The sequence below is a fragment of the Odocoileus virginianus genome, chromosome 28 (assembly GCF_023699985.2).
Source record: "Odocoileus virginianus isolate 20LAN1187 ecotype Illinois chromosome 28, Ovbor_1.2, whole genome shotgun sequence".
Taxonomy (NCBI): Eukaryota; Metazoa; Chordata; class Mammalia; order Artiodactyla; family Cervidae; genus Odocoileus; species Odocoileus virginianus.
The window spans coordinates 32751517-32771124 of NC_069701.1; the positions used below are offsets into that span (position 1 = coordinate 32751517).

The 19608-nt window shown below is 53.4% G+C and overlaps 1 protein-coding gene across 2 annotated transcripts; it reads left to right on the forward strand.

Annotated features, from left to right (window-relative positions):
• Positions 1–10144: 10144 nt before the first annotated feature.
• Positions 10145–19382, forward strand: MS4A15 (membrane spanning 4-domains A15). 2 transcript variants are annotated; one of them, XM_070457102.1, is made up of 6 exons: positions 10145–10369; positions 13678–13800; positions 14500–14556; positions 16785–16877; positions 17259–17372; positions 18331–19382. In XM_070457102.1, the coding sequence occupies exons 1-6, from the start codon at positions 10145–10147 to the stop codon at positions 18445–18447; spliced, it is 729 nt and encodes a 242-aa protein (XP_070313203.1). In that variant the 3' UTR covers positions 18448–19382. The 2 variants fall into 2 exon arrangements, with proteins under 2 accessions (XP_070313203.1, XP_070313204.1); XM_070457103.1 differs by lacking the exon at positions 13678–13800.
• Positions 19383–19608: the final 226 nt, after the last annotated feature.

Consider the following 19608-nt stretch of genomic DNA (forward strand, 5'->3'; position numbering starts at 1 on the left):
TCTGTTTAAGTGATGAGGAGGAGCCATTTCAGTTAAATCTTTCCTTTGCCCAGAAACTATGCTGGTCCAAAATGAACAATCACTTTCTCCCTTCTTTACTCCTCAGTTTCATTTATTGATGTCTTGTTTTTTTTTTAATTCATAAATCATTTCTTGGGACACGGCATGCTTTAACCTTGGTGAAGTGCAGGGTGCACTTTTACTGTCGCTCCTGGTGGAGGCGCACTGTTCAGGGTCAGCCACTCAGTCGTGTCCGACTCTGTGACCCCACGGACTGTAGCCCACCAGGCTCCTCTGTCCATGGGATTCTCCAGGCAAGAATATTGCAGTGGGTTGCGATTTCTTTTCCAGGGGATCTTCCTGACCCAGGGATTGATCCCGGGTCTGCCATTCTAAATTGGTGCCTCAGTCATGGAACTCTTGGAGGTCCAGCTCTGGCCCCTTCCCCAAAGCTCTGACCCTGACACAGTTGCCCCAAGCAGCAAGAGGAGCAGTGGAGAGTGTGGACGCTGCAGCTGCAGTGTAGACGCCTCAACACTCATGGGTGAATGAGCAGAAGAGTGTATGGACCCACATGCTGCTGTCTGGGGTTCTGGAAACGTGCCTCACCCCTATCCCAGAGAGAGAACTAATCAGGTGGCTCAGTGGTATATACACACTAACTTAAAACACCTTATCTTGATGAAGAAGGTACCTTCCCCATTTGCACAAAGTGCTCTATGGACTAGTAGTGTCCTAGCACGTGCTTTCAGCCCACGGAGAGTCAGCTACTGAGCAGTCCCGTCATCTCAGTCCCCACCTCCAGAGTCCTGACTTCAGCCTGACAGCAGACCCCAAAGTAGGACTTCCCTTCGGGTCCAATGGCTAAGACTCTGAGCTCCTGATACACGGGGCCCAGGTTCAGTCCTTAGTCAGGATCCTACACGCCACAGTTCAAAGACCCAGAATGCTGCAATGAAAGGATCCTGCATGCCATGACAAAGACCTGGCACAGCCAAATCAATACACAAAACATTTAATTAGTTAAGTTTTAAAAAATGATGGAAACCACATTCCTGGTGCCATGCAAGAAGGTGGCAGTAGGCTCCTTACAGACCTCCAAGTTACTTCCAATTGATGTGCCGACAAGGGACTGACCAACCTCTTTTGTGCTAATGTGACAGCTGCTCCTAGCATAACTGCAGTAAGTGATTCTGCTCAAGCATCTTTTTTTCTATTAGGAGGAAGGAAGAGGGGGCAAAAAAAAAAAAAAAAAATGAGTGAAGGCTGCGAAACCCCCATCCCATCATACCTGATGGCCTGAATCATCCCAGTCACAAGCCCTGGGTGACACATTTATGTCACTGATCATCAGAAGGGCCCTGTGACCACTGTGTAGCCCTTAAAGTGTGGTTCCGGAGGCCTTCTTAATATAAAAAGTCAGAGGGTGGGAGGGGGAGCTGGGAGGGTAAGGGGCAGGGCCTTCGGTAACATGTATACAGCAGCTTTATTTCACGAAAAACAAATATTTCATCTCCAACAATAATACAGGTAGATACTTGAAGCCTGTTTTACAGATGAGGAAACTGAGACTCAGAAACTGTCCCACAAGGCGCATCTCAGAAGGACACAGAGCCAGTTTGAAGGGGATCCCACTGGCTTAAAAAGGAACAATTTGAACTTCAAGAATAATAACAATTGAAAAAATAGTAATAACAACAACAATAATGCCTGTGATGGGTTGGACCATGAGCCTTCATAGGGATACTAAAAATATATCTTTTATCACCTGTGGAGGCAGTTAGGGCACTCCCATTATTCTGAAAATGGTTAATGACAGGAAAGAATCAAGCATTTCCAGAAGGAAAAACGAGTCACTCAGCTAGAGAGGGTGGCTGCCCACAGTGCCCAAATCATGAAGGAAAATGGGTCACCAACTGTGGGAATGGACCGGGTGGGGCTTAGTGCTGGGCTTAGAGTCTGGACAGTTCCATTTTTCCGGCAGCTCCCGGTTCTTAAACGGTCAGCACAGATTCTTTGGTCCCTGGCCTACGGAGTTGCTGATGTGAGAGATGAGGAGGCCGCCACGAGAGAACAGACTTCTTCATTCACCTATCGCCAGAGAAGGACCACAAGACAACCATGGAACCTCCATGGCATTCCTCCAGAAGCGTTTATTCTTGCTTACCAGTCACTGGGTTGTCTGAGCAGGCCTCCTGCTCTGATCTAGGCTCACCCGTGTGTTTGTTTTCAGCTCAGGGTCAGCCAGAGGGCCCTGCTGACCTTGGCCGTGCTCTCCCACACTCTGGGGTCTCTGCGGGCACAGCTGGGCTGGCTTGGCTCTCGTCCTCCAGCAGGCTGGCCGGGACATGCTGCATGGCAGATGCTGGTTCCTGAAGAGGACAGAAGCAGGTGACACCTCCTGAGGCCTCAGGTCAGAGCTAGCGCCGGCCACTTCTGCTGCACCCAAGGCAGCCCGGATCCAAGGGTTTGGGGAACTAGACTCCTATTGTAGCTGCAGGAGGTGTGGATACGGAGGGAAAGAGAACCAGGGCCATTTCTGCAATCAGACTGTTCTATACCTGGTTGAGCTGAGAGCCCGCCGGGGCCATGCTCTTCCAGTCCATCCCCACACCATCTCCCTGACTGTGCCCAGAGGTCACAGGGGCTATTTTGATGAGAACTTGTATCTATAAACTGGTGCACAAATTCTCTTTGCCCGTACCACTCGAACACCACTCTGTGGGCATGCACACTCACAGTCACACATGTTAACACATTCCAATACCCTCACACAAGTTCACACTCCCACATACTCACATACCACAGTCACACCTGCACACATGGTCACATGCTCACAGACACTCACATACACCCACACTCACACACCTACATTCATGCATGCCTACACATGTTAACATGCATGCACTCCACACACACATGCTTTCACAAGCTCAGGTACACTCACACACATGTTCCGTCACACACACGTCCACACCCTCACACACATGTACTCACACCTGCTCACACTCACTCTTATAATCACACACTCTTGCTCTGCCATGGGAAAGTGGGGGCCTGACTACCCGATGTCAGACAAGTTTAGCTGGAAGAAGTCAGACCGCTTCCTCCGGGTGACTCTCAGGCTTCCCCCATCCTGAGCAGCAAGAGGGTGGAGGCCGACAGGGACCCCTGTGGACCAGGTCCCGGCTCTGACACTCACAGTGGGACCCCAGCAGGCCACTGGCTCCTCCGGGCCTAGTCTCCCCTCTGAATGTCGAGGGAAGGAGCTGATGCCCGCAGAGGCCCTGCTCCCAGGAGCCCATGGTCCCAATAGCAGGTTCCTGGGCCCCTGGGTGGGTCAGGCCAGATGGGTGAGGCCGCAGAGCCGGGAGGGACTTGAGAACTTCCCACAGGCGGCAGCTCACAGCAGAGGATTTCCAAGCCCCACACGAATAGCAAGGCTTTCACAGGAGCATGTGTGAACTCAGGAGGGGCAGCCGAAGAGCAGAGGCAGTGGGGAACAGGCGGCAGCGGGGAGCAGGCGGCAGTGGGCACGGCGGCGGTGACAGCCGGGTGAGTACGCGTGCCCTTCCAGGAGCAGGGCCCAGGCCTGGGGTGGGACAGGGGCGAGGGGTGGGACGGGGGAACCTGGGACGAGACAGGGGATATGGGGCGAGACAGGTGGCCTGGAAGGAGACAGGGGACCTGGAATGAGATAGGGGACCTGGGACAAGACAGGGGACGCAGGGTGAGACAGGGGATCTGGGACGAGACAGGGACCTGAAGAAGGCAGGGGACCTGGGGGAGACAGGAGACATGAGGTGTGACAGAGGACCCGGGGCAGAGGCACTCCGCCACTGGGCGGAGAGTGGATGACGCCGGGTCCTTCCCCGCCTGGCACTAAGTGGGCAGGACAGCTCCCAGGCCTCTGAATTCCTGGCCTCCCTCTGATGGGGACCCTCAGCTCAGGACCACGGCCAGGTGTTCTCTCCTCAAAGCCAGTCACTGTGAAGCCTCAGGTGGGCCCCCAACCGTCCTCTCAGGGAACCTGAATCCTCCTCTCAGCTTCCCCCACCCTCCCTTACCCCAAGCCCCACCCTCCCCTCAGGCAGGCCGAAAGGTGATTCCAACCCTGTCCCTCCCTTCTCCAAGGAAAGAAAGGACCTGGCAGATTCTAACCTGGCGAGGGGCTTAGGGGCAAATATTATCTCACCTCTCTTTTCTCTCCCATGGACGGAGAAGCCTGGTAGGCTGCAATCCATGGGGTCACAACGAGTCGGACACAACTGAGCGACTTCACTTTTCACTTTTCTCTTTTATAGATGAGGGAACAGAGGCCCAGCAAGGGGAAGGGGCTGTCCCCCAGGCCCTCAGTGCAGAGCGAGTAGCATAGAATAGTGGAAACCTTCAGAGGGGCCAGGCAGTGGGGGTGGGGGGAGGCTGGCCCTCCTCCAACATGTGTGTGCATCTGACAGCATCATTTCCAGGACAGCAAAGCAGGCCTGACCCGTCCTGAACGGGCTGGGATTGGATAAGCCTAGTAGCTTTCTGCCAGCCTGACACCACAGGCTCAGACTTAGAGAGAAGGGACCAATTCCTGCCCATCGACACAGAGGTGGGGCCAGGAGGCAGGGGGGGAGTAGATGGGGCATTCTCGGAAGACTCGAGCACCTCACCTCCCACCAACATCATAGTCGCCCACTTGACTGATGGGGAAACTGAGACTCAAGGAGGTTAGGCAACTTGCCCCAGGGCCTGCAGCTGATAGAGCAGAGGGGTAGGCTGGATTCTTCCCAGGCTAACCCCCGGGGCCTGAGATCTCAGCCACTCGGTAAAGCTGCCCCCTCCCAGATGTGCAGCGCCCCCCCACTCCCCCAGATGTGCTCTTTGCCTTTCATCAAGAGCCTCTCTCCTCCAGCTGGTAACACCTCCCCCTTCCCAGCTGCTGTGACTGTGAATGAACAAAACTGCTTCTGGCGCCTCATGAGTAAAGTTGATGCTCAGAGACACTCACAAGACAAGCCCAGGCAGCTGAGAGGTGCAGTTGGCCCAGCCAGAGGCAGTGGGTCCATGAATCAGTGTAGGACCACAGCACCTTGGCTCTGGGGAGGGAAGCCAGTGGACTTAGTGTCCTGGGGCTCTCTGTGCAACTCTGTGTCAGGACAGTGTGGCCCCCACATCAGAGGGGCCTCAGGGAACTGGGAAAGAGCAGGAGGTGGAGTGAGAAGACCTAGGTTTGCATCCCAGCTCCATCCCTTACCTTGGCCATGTGACACTGGGCAGGTCACCTTGCTTATGTTCAAAACAACAGGTAATAAGCCCTCTCTCCTGAGCCACCCATGTCTCTGCCTGCCCACGAAGGTCCTGGAGAGAAGCCCCCAGGGAGAGGACAGTTCACCTTACCCCAGGTTCCACAGGAGCAGGGCTTGAGCACCAGAAGGGATTTTTAGGGACCCATTTTACAGATGGGGAAACTGAGGCTCACAAAGAATCGAATAAGTCACTGGACAGAGACCGTACCCATCACTTAATGTCTCTGAGCTCAATTTCTTCATCAGCAAAATGGAGATAGCACTTACTTCATAAGGATGTCACTAGCAACAGAGGCTAGAAGCACTGGTTGCCCCTTACTTGCCAGGCACTGTGCTGGACATGAGGCTGGCAGTTTCATTTAAAACTCACAGCGACTATGTGAGATCGAAACTGGGATGGTCACTACACTCTTCTGGCTACTCTCACACTAGGCAAACACCCCCAATTTGGTCACAGGAGGGTCCGATATCCTGTTAGGTCACAAGGAGTTTAGCGCACCAGGATCCTCAGCCCAGCAAAAGGTAGGTAAGAAGAGGACCTGGAGGACCTCCCCTTGGCTTTCCCACCAACTTCCCCTCCCACCAGCTGGTTGACCGCAGTTTCTCCAAGGCTGCAGAAGGAGGAGAGAAGGAAGAGATGAAGGGACAGGGGAACTAACTGCTGCTCTTGCAAGCACCCATCATCCTCCTTTGAGGCTGGCAGTGTTTGAGCCAGTTTGTCTGCAGAAGTGTTTTACCAGGTCTCTGGATGCGCCCCCTCATCACTGGGAGGGGTCTCTCTCCTGTGTACCTCCCCCCAAAACCCCTCCCTCTACTCAGAATCACGGGAAGCCCAAAATGCAAGTGCGTGTCAATTTCTCCAAGTGTCCATAAAGCCAGCCCCTCCCTTTTGTCTCAAGGTGAACAGGAAAGCTTACCTTCCCCTGTATTTAAATTCAGATCACACTAATATTATCTCCAAAATCCGCTCTCAGTTTCCATTCCCAGCCATGTGGGTGAAGGTGGCAAAGTCACCTAATAGGTTCACGACCACCTGCTTTTGGCAAGTTTTACCAGGTAGTCTGTGGCAAAGCTCATTCCAGTATCTGAAGTCAGCTGAAACTTTTGTTTTAACATCTCTGACAATTATGTCCAATTTCAGGGCCCATGGCCTGGGCCACTAGGCCACATTACAATATCTGACCCTCAGTTTGGTGGTGGTTTAGTCACTAAGTTATGTCTGACTCTTGTGACCCCATAGACTGTAGCCCACCAGGCTCCTCTGTCCATGGGATTCTTCAGGCAAGAATACTGGAGTGAGTTGCCATGCTCTCCTCCAGGGGGTCTTCCGGATAAAGGAATCAGACCTGGGTCTCCTGCATTGCAGGTGGATTCTTTACTGACTGAGCCACCAGGGAAGCCCTGACCCTCAGTTTACTGGTCTGGAAAATGGACTGATTAACCCTGACCTCAGGGGCTGTTATAAGGTTCCATGGTTCCCATACGCATAAGGACTCCACAGACTGCAGAAGGCTGTGCAGCCGCTCATATCACACATTGTTGAAGTCTGGGTACCCGTTCCCCTGGTGGGTATCTGGTAAGCTCCTGGATACAGGGGATCATGACTTTGCCCCCTTTTCCACCTGCCTGTCCCTGACACACGTCCCTCAGGGCTTACAGCGAGCTGGGTGATTCATTCACAAGGAAAATAGAGTCTCTTTCTGGGGGCACATAGCTAGAGGCATGGACCATGTGGCCTCTGGAACCTGACAGAATGGTGGTCCCTGGCCTGATGGTGTGGCGATGCTTATGGGAGCTTCAGAGGGGTAAGTAGAGAATTTCAAGTCTCAGGAGCTCTGTGACACTTTTATTGCCTCTTAACCCGCGACATCAGCTGAGAGCCTATTTTTGTAGGTGTTTTCTTTTCATCTAAGGGGGAGTGAGGTCTCAGTTTTAGCAAATTTCTCACCTCCCACCTCGGAGAGATGCCGTTAATTATGCCTGTGCTCCCTTCTGAGGCCCCTCTGGCCCCCTCGGAGAGCCCAGGAAGGGTGTAGGTCATGGTGCTGCTTCTTGGGCCCCCAGAGATTTTCACAGATGTGCTCCAAATCACCATGGGTCCAGACATAGTTTTCACCTGTGTTGAAAGTGTTAGTCACTCAGTTGTGTCCGACTCTTTGCAACCCCATGGACTGTAGCCCGCCAGGCTCCTCTGTCCATGGAATTCTCCAGGCAAAAATACTGGAGTGGGTTGCCGGTCCCTTCTCCAGGGGATCTTCCTGAGTCAGGGGCCAAACCCAGGTCTCCCGTGTTGCAGGCAGGTTCTTTACCATCTGAGCCACCAGTGAACCTTGTCCCTGATGAAATGACAACCCTACAGGCAAAGCAGCACCAAGTTAAATGTGTTCCACCTAAAGATTTTGTCCTTTTTTTCTAAAATTATGCCCTTCCTCCCTCTCTGGTGCTAAATATCCTTTTCAGGTGATGTTGAGAATGTGGGTGATTTCTTTAAATGAACTTGTGTGAGGAAGTAGAAAGTTGGCAGACTCAGGCCCCAATGGTTGGTTATTCACTCCTCTGTGGACTCCAAGTCTTTCATTTATTTTTTATTAATTTATACTGGAGTATAGTTGTATTTTTTAAATTAACTTTTATTACAAGCATTTTAGAACTAGTATTCCAAAGACTGGAATACTGGATTGATCCCCTCACTCTGACATAGGCAGGACTTGAACCCAGGAATGAATGCCTCCCACCAAGTCAACAGTCCTTCTACCAGGAGACAGGAGTCCAGACCTACCCCAATTCTTCAATACTGAGGTGCTGTGTGACCATGGGAGACACAGTCACCCTCTCTGAACCTCTAGTTCCTCATCTCTGTGCTGTGCTTCATCATTCAGTCATGTCCAACTCTTTGAGACCCATTGGACTGTAGCCCACCAGGATCCCCTGGCCATAGGATTTTTCAGGCAAGGATACTGGAGTAGTTGCCAATTCCTTCTCCAGGAGATCTTCCCCACACAGGACTGAACCCGCGTCCTCTGTGTTTCCTGTATTGCAGGCAGATTCTTTATCTGCTGAGCCATCAGGGAAGCATCTCTAAGCAGAGCTAACAATCCATGCCTTCTCTCCCTTAGAATGAGAGGAGTAAATGCTCATAATTCACACCTCAAGAAGCGAGGACTCCTGGGGCAGGAGGGGTTCTCCTTAGCCCAGACCCTCCGTCTCCCAGCATCTCACTCTGGTCCCATGTGCTTGGACTGCCAGACCAGGGACTTTTTTACAACATCCTCAGCAGTCGCCTACTCTTCTCAAATACGTCTGGTGAAGAGAGAAAAGAGCAACAGGCGGGGAAAGAAAAAGATGGACAACGAGAGAAAGAGAAAAGGGAAGGAATGTGGGTGGGGAGGTGAGAGCAGAGAATAGCCGCCTCTGAGTTTCAGGTCTGCGTCCTCCCTGAAGACGCGACTGAGCTCGCAACCAGTGAGGTGGAATCAGTTCCCACCTCCACCAGCACCCTGGCCTAACAGAGCCCCGCTTTACCTTGCCAGAGTCTGAGGACAGGACAGTCTTTTTTTTTTTTTTTTTTTTTTTGAACTTTTTATTCTGTATTGGGGTATAGGTGATTAATTAACAATATTGTGATAGTTTCAGGTGCACAGCAAAGGGACTCAGCCATACATATACATGTATCCATCCTCCCCCAAACTCTCTTCCCATCCGAGTTCTCTGTGCTATATAGTAGGTCCTTGTTGGTTATCCATTTCAAATATAGCCATGTGCACCTGTCCATCCCAAGGGATATGCCTTGTTAATTCTTCCTACTCCCAACCCCGAGCTTGGTGCTCAGTCAATGCTGTCGTCATCTGCTGGGCTGAATTACAAGCTTCTCTTGCTTCTCCCACCAGACACGAGGCTCCTTGAGGCCATGGACCCTGTGCCTGACTCCTAGTCATGGCTAGATTCTGAAGGATGGCTTTTCTCAAGGTGGTGTGTTATTTTAGTTCACACCAAACCCTATGAGATTATCTCTCAGTGTTCTTATCCCCACTTTACAGATAAGGAAACTAAGGCTGGGGCAGGTGGCCATCTTGCCCCCAGGTCTCCCGCTACCCAGAGGGGCCAGGATTCAAGTTCCAGCTTCTATCTGCAGAGTCGTGTGCTGAACCAATTAACGTCAATGAGAAGGATGCCTGTTCTTCATTTCATTGTATAATCTGGCAGGTTCATCCCTCTGCTGGTCCTAGTAAACCCATCTCCTGATAGTTGGGTGGTTTTCCCCAAAGCATTTGCTCAGGCCACCTACGCGTAAAGTTTCCATACTCTGTGCATGGCTTGTCTACTATAATGGTGATTGCTTGGGTGGCCAAAAGGAAAGCTCCCACAGCAGGAAATTGCCCAGGGGGATTATTTATGCAAGCTCATTAGCCCTGGGCTAAGGGACAGGAAGTGGTGGGTGAGCTCCAGTCCCCTGTGAAGAGAATGCTCAGCTCTGGCTCATACTAGCTGTGTGTCCTTGAGTAAGTCACTTGCCTTCTCTGGGCAAAGGAGGCAATTTAAATGCATGTTCCTCTAAAGGGCCTTTCCATGTAATAATAACAGAGATGGAGAATGTGGTTTCTAGGGTCAGAAAGACTGGGTTCAAGTCTTGGCCTTGCCTCACCTTGACCTCTGACGTCCCTTTACTTCCCTGAGGGAAGCTTCCCTTCTTCACTGAGCAGAGATTTTGGTGCCAGCCTCTGGGGACTGCAGTGAACAGGGGTAGATAGGCAGGCAGGTTGTTGATAAACTGAGTCTCTTGTGCAGATGCGTAACCATCATCACTATCATTATTATTTCCGGAGCCTCTGTCTCCAGGCTTTCTGAGCACGATGTCCGCGGCTCCCTCCAGCAATGGCGTGTTTGTCGTCATCCCACCCAGCAACGCCAGCGGCCTCCGCCCGCCCCCAGCCATCCTGCCCACCTCCCTGCGCCAGCCTCCGGGGATCATGCAATACGAGGAGCCGCCGCTGGGGGCGCAGACACCGCGGGTCACCCAGCCACCAGACCTGCGGCCCGGGGAGACATTCCTGACGGGAGAGCCCAAGGCTTTGGGGGTAAGAACAGTCTCTCCAACCACCGGGGGCACAGGTGCTGGGCAAGGAGGGGGCACTCATGCACCTTGGAGGTATGTGCTATGCTTAGTTGCTCAGTCGTGTCTGACTCTTTGCAACCCTATTGCCTGCAGCTCACCAGGCTCCTCTGTCCATGGGGATTCTCCAGTCAAGAATACTGGAGTGGGTTGCCATGCCCTCCTCCAGGGGATCTTCCCAATCCAGGGATCAAACCCAGGTCTCCTGCATTGCAGGTGGATTCTTTACTGTCTGAGCCGCCAGGGTAGCATTTGGTAGATGCTTAGTGAGGACTTGAGGAGAAGGCAATGGCACCCCACTCCAGTACTCTTGCCTAGAAAATCCCATGGACGGAGGAGCCTGGTAGGCTGCAGTCCATGGGGTCGCAAAGAGTCGGACATGACTGAGCGACTTCACTTTCACTTTTCACTTTTATGCGCTGGAGAAGGAAATGGCAACCCACTCCAGTGTTCTTGCCTGGAGAATCCCAAGGATGGGGTCGCACAGAGTCGGACACGACTGAAGTGACTTAGCAGTAGCAGCAGCAGTGAGGACTTGAGGATACAGCCATGCACCAGGCAGACAAGGACCACTCTGCAGCACTCACAGAGAGTAAACCAGTGAGCAAATGACTGAAATAACTCCAAATAAGGCAGTGAGGTAAAAAATGATCATGGGGGAGGGGCAACACTAGCAAATATGGACAGAGAGGTCTGTCTGGGGAGATGACATTGTAGCTAATAATCTAGATGCTGGGCTGAAGCCAGCCAAGTGAGGGGACAGAGACTGGCTCATCAGGTAGAGGAAACAGCAAGTGCAGAGGCCCTGAGGTGGCTTGTTCAAGGACAAAATAGAAAGTAGACATGGCTAGAAGGTGATGAGCAGAGGAAGGAGGGAGATGAGGTGAAGCTGAAGTGGTAGCAAGGCCAGCTCTTGGCTCCTAAAGGGCTGACAGTCCAACCTCAGATAGCCTTGAGATATTGATCTCTTGGAGGGAGATCAGTAGATAGACAGATAGATAGATACACATATTTATCTACATATTACATGCGGAGGGTCTTCAGCTTGTCCCTCAGCCTCAGTTTGTCCTCATGGAAGAGGAAAACATAGTTTAATTGATGATGATGGTGGTGATGACCACAGTGATGACAGCTCTCATTTACTGAGTGCCCCCGAGAGGTGCGCACACTGGGCCAAGGAATTTGCACGCATAGTCTCCTTAGAGTCTCATCACCACTTGTGAGACAGGGGTCATAGTTCCCACTGGACAGGTTAGGGAGCTTAGCTTCATCAAAGCCAAGTCGCTGGCCCAAGGCTCGGGCTTGAATATGCTGGAACTTAGGAGCCTAAAGGCTGCACCAACTCCACTGGGGCAGGAATGAACTAGAAGCAATGGACAAAGATGGTGGATCCATTGCTGGAGACTGGAAATCTCAGACCTGACTCTGGGAAACAATGACCCCCAAAGGGCTTTGCTGAGACAAATGAAAATTGCTGAAAAATATAAAAAGGAGAAACTATAGATAGGTTCTAGGGAATGTCAGCCAGGGAGAATACTGGCTTTAGAATTAGTTGGCCTGCCACTTCCTAGCTGGGAGACCTCGCACAAATTACTGAATGTCTCTGAACCTCATTTTCCTCATTTCTGAAATCAAGATAATAATTTTAGGATACCTACCTCATCACATTAGGGTTAAAAGAGATAATTTAAAACACCCAGCACATCACTTAGTGTAGACAGGCATTCGGTAAGTGGCAGCCGGTGTCTTACGAGGAGTAACTGGAATAGCAGTGTTGATCCAATAGCAGGGGAAGGACCCAAGGAGGAGAGTGGCCTTGGCAGCTGGGACGTGATGCCCCATAAGGACACAGAAAAGATGGAAGACATGTGACCGAAGAGAGAAGGAAAGAGAGGATTCAAAGGGTCACGCCTTTAAATGTACAAATGCTTGGCTGTCATGTTAGGAAAACATGTAAATAGCACATGATCCTAAGATATGATTCTACAGCCTGAACTGCCCATAAATGGATCACAGTGAGCACCTCATCACTAAGGGAGTCCATTTAGAAGTCAGGAGATGGACAGGACTCCTGGATTAGGATCTTCCCTAGTAGCTCCGTCAGTAAAGAATCTGCCTGCAATGCAGGAGATCCGGGTTCGATTCCAGGGTCGGAAAGATCCCCTGGAGGAGGAAATGGCAACCCACTCCAGTATTCTTGCCTGGAGAATCCCATCGACAGGGAGCCTGGCAGACTATAGTCCATGGGGTCGTAAGAGTTGGACACGACTTAGTGACTAAACCACCACCACCACCACACGGATTAGACAGAGGCTGAGTTCAGGGGCCATCAATGTCCCTTTCCACACAGTTCTAGATTCAGTTGTTACCAAAACCATTTGGAAAACAGGGACTTCCCTGGTGGTCCAGTGGTTAAGAATCTGCCTTGCAAGGCAGGTGGATGAGGGATCAATTCCTGGTCGGGGAAGTAAGATCCCACAGCCTGCCTGCTGCAACTACTGAGGCTTGTGCACTTTGCAGCCTGCATGCTCCAACTAGAGAATCCATGCTGCGTGATTAAGGATCCTGTGTGCCTCAACCAAGACCCAAAGCAGCCAAATAAATAAATACTTTAAAACAAACGAACAAAACAAAAAGAAAAAAAAAAACCACTTAGAAAGAAATGTAGCAGCATGAACCAGAAGCCCCCATTGTTCTCATCCTTGGGAAAACCATCCTGCTTCTGAGAATGGATCAGTGAGGTGCTGGGAAACTACTCCTTTAATTAATTGATTAACTAATCAATATAAAACCTAAGTCCAGATTCCAGGTGGTAGGCGGCAGCTCCTGCACGTGACTGGGATGCATCAATGACACTCCAATGAGAAAAACACTCAAGGAGATATCTGTGCAGGCTGCAGGGGCACAAGGAAGGAAGCGGTGAGGCAGTCAGCGCAGGGATTGCTGAGCCATTGACATGAGGGCTAAGAGACCAAGTAGAAACACAGGATGCTTGAGACCTGGTCAGAGCAAAAGGCAAACCCGTGGAGACATGGAAACAGAAGGGTGGGTCCTGAAAGCTGTGGGGAACTGGCTTTCCATCTTAAAATACCGTGTCTTTTACAGTTGTTATAATGATGTCTCCTTAAAAGAAGGCAATCTGAGTTCATTTCCGAGTCGCTGAGGGTTCAAAGCGGGACTGCAGGGCCCTGCCACGCTCTCCTCTGCGCCCGGTAGGGGGCGGTGTGGAGCCCGCCGCGCCCGCCTGGCTGAGCCGCCGTCTGCTCCCCGCAGACCGTCCAGATTCTCATCGGCCTTATCCACCTGGGCTTCGGTGGCGTGCTGCTCATGGTGCGCCGCGGCCACGTGGGGATGCTCTTCATCGAAGGCGGCGTCCCCTTCTGGGGAGGAGCCTGCGTGAGTGCCGGGGCCATCTGGGCGGGGGGCTGTGCCCAGGCTCACCCTCCACTTCATTCTCCTAGGCACAGCGGCTCCTGGGTGGGGGCCTGAGCCTAAATCTAACTCCCAGCCGCAAACCCTAATCATTACCTGACCCAGACCCCACTCTTGTGTGTGAAAAGCTCCCAGCATAGAGCTTAGCCTGCTCCCCGCCAAAAGGATGGAATGAAGGGGATGAAGGCAGGGGATAAGGACACAAAACACCTGTAGTTACCCGGCCTCCATCCTTCAAACTTCTAAGCATTCTTGTTTATTTGCTAAGTGTCCATCTTCCCAAATTAGAATAGAAGCCTCAGGAGGGCAGAGATCTTGTCTGTCTTATTCAACTCTGCTAGGATCTTGCCACATGCCTGCTGCTCAGGAAATGTCTGATGAGTGAATGTCTGAAGGAGCAATGCCTTCCCTACTGATGATACAATGTCAGTGAAAACATTCATCTTTCAAGCCATGGCCCTAGTTCCCTGGACAGGGGCCCGTAGTAACCATGGGATACCCTCACAGAGCGATCTCAAGTGCCTGGCCAGGAGGCCAAGAAGGTGGCATCCAGAAGGCTGCTGGCCTTTCCCTGATACCCACGGCCTTGATAGTGCCAGGCATGGTGTGCCCTGCCCAGTGTCCCGGCTGAAGCCTCACTAGGACACCCGCTTCCCCACACAGTTCATCATCTCGGGGTCCCTCTCAGTGGCAGCCGAGAAGAACCACACCAGTTGCCTGGTAAGTCTGAGTGGGAGACCCAGCGGTGAGAGTGGGGCTGCAGCCAGCTCCACTCTGCCCTGCCTCCAAAGACTCCCTCACCACACACTCCACAGGGGGCTGCTGGAGGCCAGGCATGGGGTAACACCCAGACAGCCAGACACAGTCCCTGCCCTGCCTACAGGAGAGAAGAAACCAAGACGCACTTTCAAAATACCATAAGAGGCAGAAAGCGAGGGTCTGCAGATGAAGTGCTCATGGCCCAGAGAAAAGGACAAGGCAAAAAGCCCTCCTGAGCAGGATATGGCTGATCTGGGCCATGGTGGGCATGTAGGAATCCTGAAGGAAGATCATGAGGATGCAAGGATGGAGTATGGGCAGGGTCACCATGGAAACTATGTGTGACTCCATTTGACCGGGGCAAAAGTCTTGGAAGGGAAGTGCGGAGAAGTTAGCGATGCACTGGGTCGACATCTCAGACAGCTCCATGCCTTCTGTGGGTGATTGGGCAGGGAAGGCAGGGGGCGATGGAGGCTTTGGATGGGAGAGTGTTGAGCATTGCACCAGAGTCAAGTCCCTGCCCTCATGGAGCTTACATTCTAATGTCTGGTAAGACAGCCCCAACCCCTGCCTAAACACACACACACACACACACACACACACACACAGATAAGGTCTTTACAGAGTGAAAAGTGCTGAACAAAGCCCCAGGATAATGTGAGGGGTTCCGCTCAACTGGGAGAGCAGTCTTTGAGCAGGTGTTGCTGAGCTCATTATTCAGAGGGCAGCAGCCATACAAAAGCCTGGAGACCAGTATCCCAGGCTGGAGGGTGGACAAGGGGCCAGGTCTTTGGATTACAGCAAACCAGGAGCTGAGAGGGAGGAACTAAGCTGAGCGGGAAAGGTGGGGAGACACTCGCGGGTGGAGTCAAGTTGAAGGGCAGTGGGAGGCCACAGAGGTTGGAGCCCGGGGTGGAGGTGGGGGGGAGTGAAAGTGTTAGTCGCTCAGTTGGACTGTAGGCCACAAGTCTCCTCCATCCATTGAATTCTCCAGGCAAGAATACTGGAGTGGGTTGCCATTCCCTTCTCCAGGGGATCTACCCCACTTAGGAATTAAACGTGGGTCTCCTGCATTGCAGGCAGATCTTTTACTGTCTGAGCCACCAGGGGCAGGAGAATCAGTGCTCTTTTTTCACTCCTGAGAGCTGCTGGGTGGAGAATGGATTGTAATAGGACAGGACTGGACACAGGGAACCCTCAGAATCAAACTTATATCCGCCCCCCCCCCCCCCCCGAGCTCAGGCTGTAAAGTCTGGATGGGGGTGGGGAGAGAGAGCTGAATTACTCTGCCCTATGCTCACAGCGTCCTGGACAGTGCCTGGCAGGCACCAGGTGCTCAACAGAAGTTTGCAGGATTCATTCATCAGTTAATTGATTACGTGTGAGGCTGCTCTGATCTCAACGACCTCCTCCCTGTCATCCAAAAAAAGAGGAGTTGGGGTCTTTGAACCTGAGCAAATTCTGCAGTCCCCAGTCCACCCATGAGTGGTGCCCACTTTAAGGCTAAGGCTGTTTAACCAGAAGGCTTCAGCTAGTGGGTCAAAAGAGCATCAGGTTCCAGCAGCATGGGGAGGGTGACCCCTGAGCCATCGCCTGGACCACCCAGGGGTCCACTTGTCCCAAGTCCGGAGCCTCCGGATGAGGGTGAGGCCCGGACCTCCACCGCAACCCCCCCCAACCTCAGGCTCACAGCCCGTGAGTCTCCCCTGCCTGGCGCCCCGCAGGCGTCTGCAGTGCTTGCTCTGCCAACCCCTGCCTGGAAACATGTGGAACTGACCCCAACACCTCTCCCAACCTCAGTGTCCACAGCAGAGGGCCTCCCCTGACCCCTGCCCGTGGGGTAGCTGCACCATCAGGATGCTCGGCCTGAGGGGTGGAGCATAGTAATGGGTGGGCAAAGGAGACTCTGCAGACCCCACCTAGGGAGGCCATGAAGGAGGTCAGGCCCCTTTCCCAGAAGCTTCTGAGAAGACGATTCAAGTAAGGGCGGGGGAGTGGCCAGCAGGGCCATTAGCCTGAGGTCCCCGGGGAAGGACAGGAGGAAAGGAGAAGGTCAAGGAGGATGCAGGTACGGGCATGGGTTGTGAGGTCCCAAGGGGCCATGGGAGGCCTGGTGTGGGAGGCTCCTGTCCCTCCTCCTCCTCCCGCCTCCCCTCTCCCCTCCTTCCCCTCCATCTCTACCCCTGCAGGTGAGGAGCAGTCTGGGGACCAACATTCTCAGCGCCATGGCGGCCTTTGCAGGGACGGCCATTCTGCTCATGGATTTTGGTGTCACTAACTGGGTGTGTTATCTGAACGTCCCCAGCAGTGGGAAAACTTGAAGAGTAACAGCCACAACCAGGAGGAGGCGGGGGTGGGGGGGAAGGGAGGTTGTAGGGCCCTGGGCATCAGCAGAGCCTGCCAATCCCAAGAGACCCCCAAGTGTATATGGACCCCAGGACTCGACCTCAAGGGTGGGCGTAGTGGAGGGTGGGGGGCGGGTTGCAGAGAAGCAATCTGGAGTTCAAGGGAGAGTAGGCATCTCGCAGCAGGGAGACCCGCTCCAGCTCTGCCATCGGCTGGCTGTGTGACCTGGGGCACGTTATTCTGGTTCGCTCTGGGCCCTCTTTCCTCCTCTGTTCTAGAATTCTTGGCTGGCCTTGACTGTGGGTTTTGGTCCCCAGGATGTAGGCAGGGGCTATCTGGCCGTGCTTACCATCTTCACCATACTGGAGTTCTTCATTGCGGTCATTGCCACCCACTTTGGGTGCCAAGCCACTCGCGCCCAAGCCCACGCGGTGAGTGCCTCACCCCTCCCCACCCCCGGCCCTTCAAAGAATGCCCCACTAGTACATCCTAGTACATCCGTACATTCGGGAACTCAAAGGTGTTTCTGCGGGGAGGTTTTCCTCGTGGCCACAGGGGCACGCCAGCATCAAGGGACTCGCTGCTCTGTGCGACCGCTCGTGGAGCCCTGGAAGGCAGGCGCTGGGGACGAGGAGGATGGCTGTCGGGGATGAGTGGGACCCTCCAGAAGTTCACGGGTCAAGAGACGTGGGCATCAGGAAGGGCAGCACGACTCGGGTGGGCATTGACCTCCGTGTTCCCCAAACTGGAGGACAGCGCAGACAGAGAGGGGAAGGAGGAAGGGCCTTCGTGGCAAGGGAACCAGTTGGAAGTCAGCCTTCGCGGAAACAAACATGCAGGTCATAGTGTGGGCGGGGGCGGGGTGGGGTCCCGCTCGGGAGGTGGATTTGTGCAAAACGGGGTGTGGAGCTGTTGAAAGTCTGAGCAGAGGCCTGTACGCCAAGAGGCGAGGGTGAGTAGAGTGGGGCTCAGGGAAATCAATCTAGAGGGTTTGCCCACTGCGGGGGCGGGGAGCGGGGCGGAGCGGTAGGGGTTGGAGGCAGTGAAGCCGCCGCGAAGAGGCTACGAGGATGCTGGCGCTGTGGTATCCAAGCCTTGAACCAGTGTAGGGCTTGTCCAGAGACAAAGAAATTCAGAACCTTAGTTCCTAGACACATGAGACTCCTGTCGGTTTCGTTGCTGTACCTCCAATGCCCAGATCATAGGTGACCTCAACAAATACTTCTTGGAAATTTAGTTGAACTGATGCCTGGAGCCAATTCATCCTCGGAGCGTTCACTACTTAGGGCGCTGTTCTCACAATACCCACAAGAGGGCACTATTGCAACAGCTCCCCGAAGGCGCCGGAGCTGCCAGGATTGCCTGGGTTTGTTTTCTTTTCCTTTGCAGCCTGTGATTTTCCTGCCGAACGCCTTCGGCACAGACTTCAACATCCCCAGCCCCGCAGCTTCTCCTCCCCCCGCCTACGATAATGTGGCATATATACCCAAGGAGCCTTCAGAGTAGACGGTTGCTCTGGCGGTTGGAGCCCAGCCTCCCTCACTTTCCCCGTCCCCCTTCCCGCCTCCCCACGTTCCTCCACCCACCCCACCATCCCGCCATCCTGGGCCCAGCCTCTCCCCAGCCTGGCCTTGGTGATCTGGTGGCTGCCCGCCGCCCCAGTCCTCTCATGTTGTGGTACCGAATGGAGTCCCTGGGGGTGTCTGTCCTACACATTTTCCGCAGTGGTTTATTTCCTAAAAGAGCTAGTTGATGTCAAGGGTGTGTGTCCCTCTGCTCCCTGGGCGCCGCCCTTCATCAGAAAATGCCTCCTGATGCCGCCCTGGATTTCTCTCTACTCATTTTGGAAACCCTGGCCTCACTGGGACACGGGTTCAGGGGCCGTCCTGGCCCTCAGGCCTTGGGACAGTCATTAAGCTCAGAGAACCCAGAATAGGGAGAACTGAGTCCAGCTGCCTAGGTCACAGAGCCAAACGGGGGGGTGGCTTGGCCTCCGGTCACTAGGCCCCAGGACCAGCTCTATAATCTGCTGCAATGTCATCAGGCCTCAGTTCTCCCGCCTGGAAAAGAAAGTGTTGAACCAGATGACATTTAAGACACTTCCAGCTCCCCTGGGCTTCCAGAAGTCTAAAGTCTAAGTCAGGCATGACCCCTGCCCCCAGCTGCCTGCAGAACTGTTTGGAGGCCCTGTTGCCTCAGCCCTGCACACCCTCCCGGGCCAGCCCGTGGCACCCTGGTCAGCATCCACGGGCCGAAGCCGCGGTGGCCGCCTCCCCTGGGAGGCTCAGGGCCTCCCCTAGCCTCTCAGTACTCCCTCTCTCACCCCGCTCCCCCGCCCCAGCCTAAGGAGAAAGCCATCTCTGAAGGTATGATGAGTTGGGCTGGGTGTCCAGGCCAAAGGGACAGTTACACCTGGTATTTAGAGGCCCTGGCAGGTGGCTTGTCTCTCATACCACAGAGGGAAATAAACTGTGCTTACAACTTGATCTGGTCTCATAGCAATGACTGTTTTGTTTTTAACTTTGGGGGCTTTAAAGGGTTGTCCCATATTGATCAGGAGATCTGGGGAACTGTCGCACCATCCCAGAAAAAGGGCACCTCTGGATGTTGGGCTCTGTGTGATGTGATCCTCACCCTTGTTCTGTCCCCACCTGAGCCTAACTAAGC

Bases quoted from the DNA above. Each gene is read 5' to 3' on its own strand.
- MS4A15 (XM_070457102.1), top strand. From the start codon at position 10,145: ATGTCCGCGGCTCCCTCCAGCAATGGCGTGTTTGTCGTCATCCCACCC. The intron at 10,370-13,677 runs GTAAGAACAGTC...TGCTCCCCGCAG, and splicing joins GAGAGCCCAAGGCTTTGGGG to ACCGTCCAGATTCTCATCGG. The intron at 16,878-17,258 runs GTGTGTTATCTG...TTTGGTCCCCAG, and splicing joins ATTTTGGTGTCACTAACTGG to GATGTAGGCAGGGGCTATCT.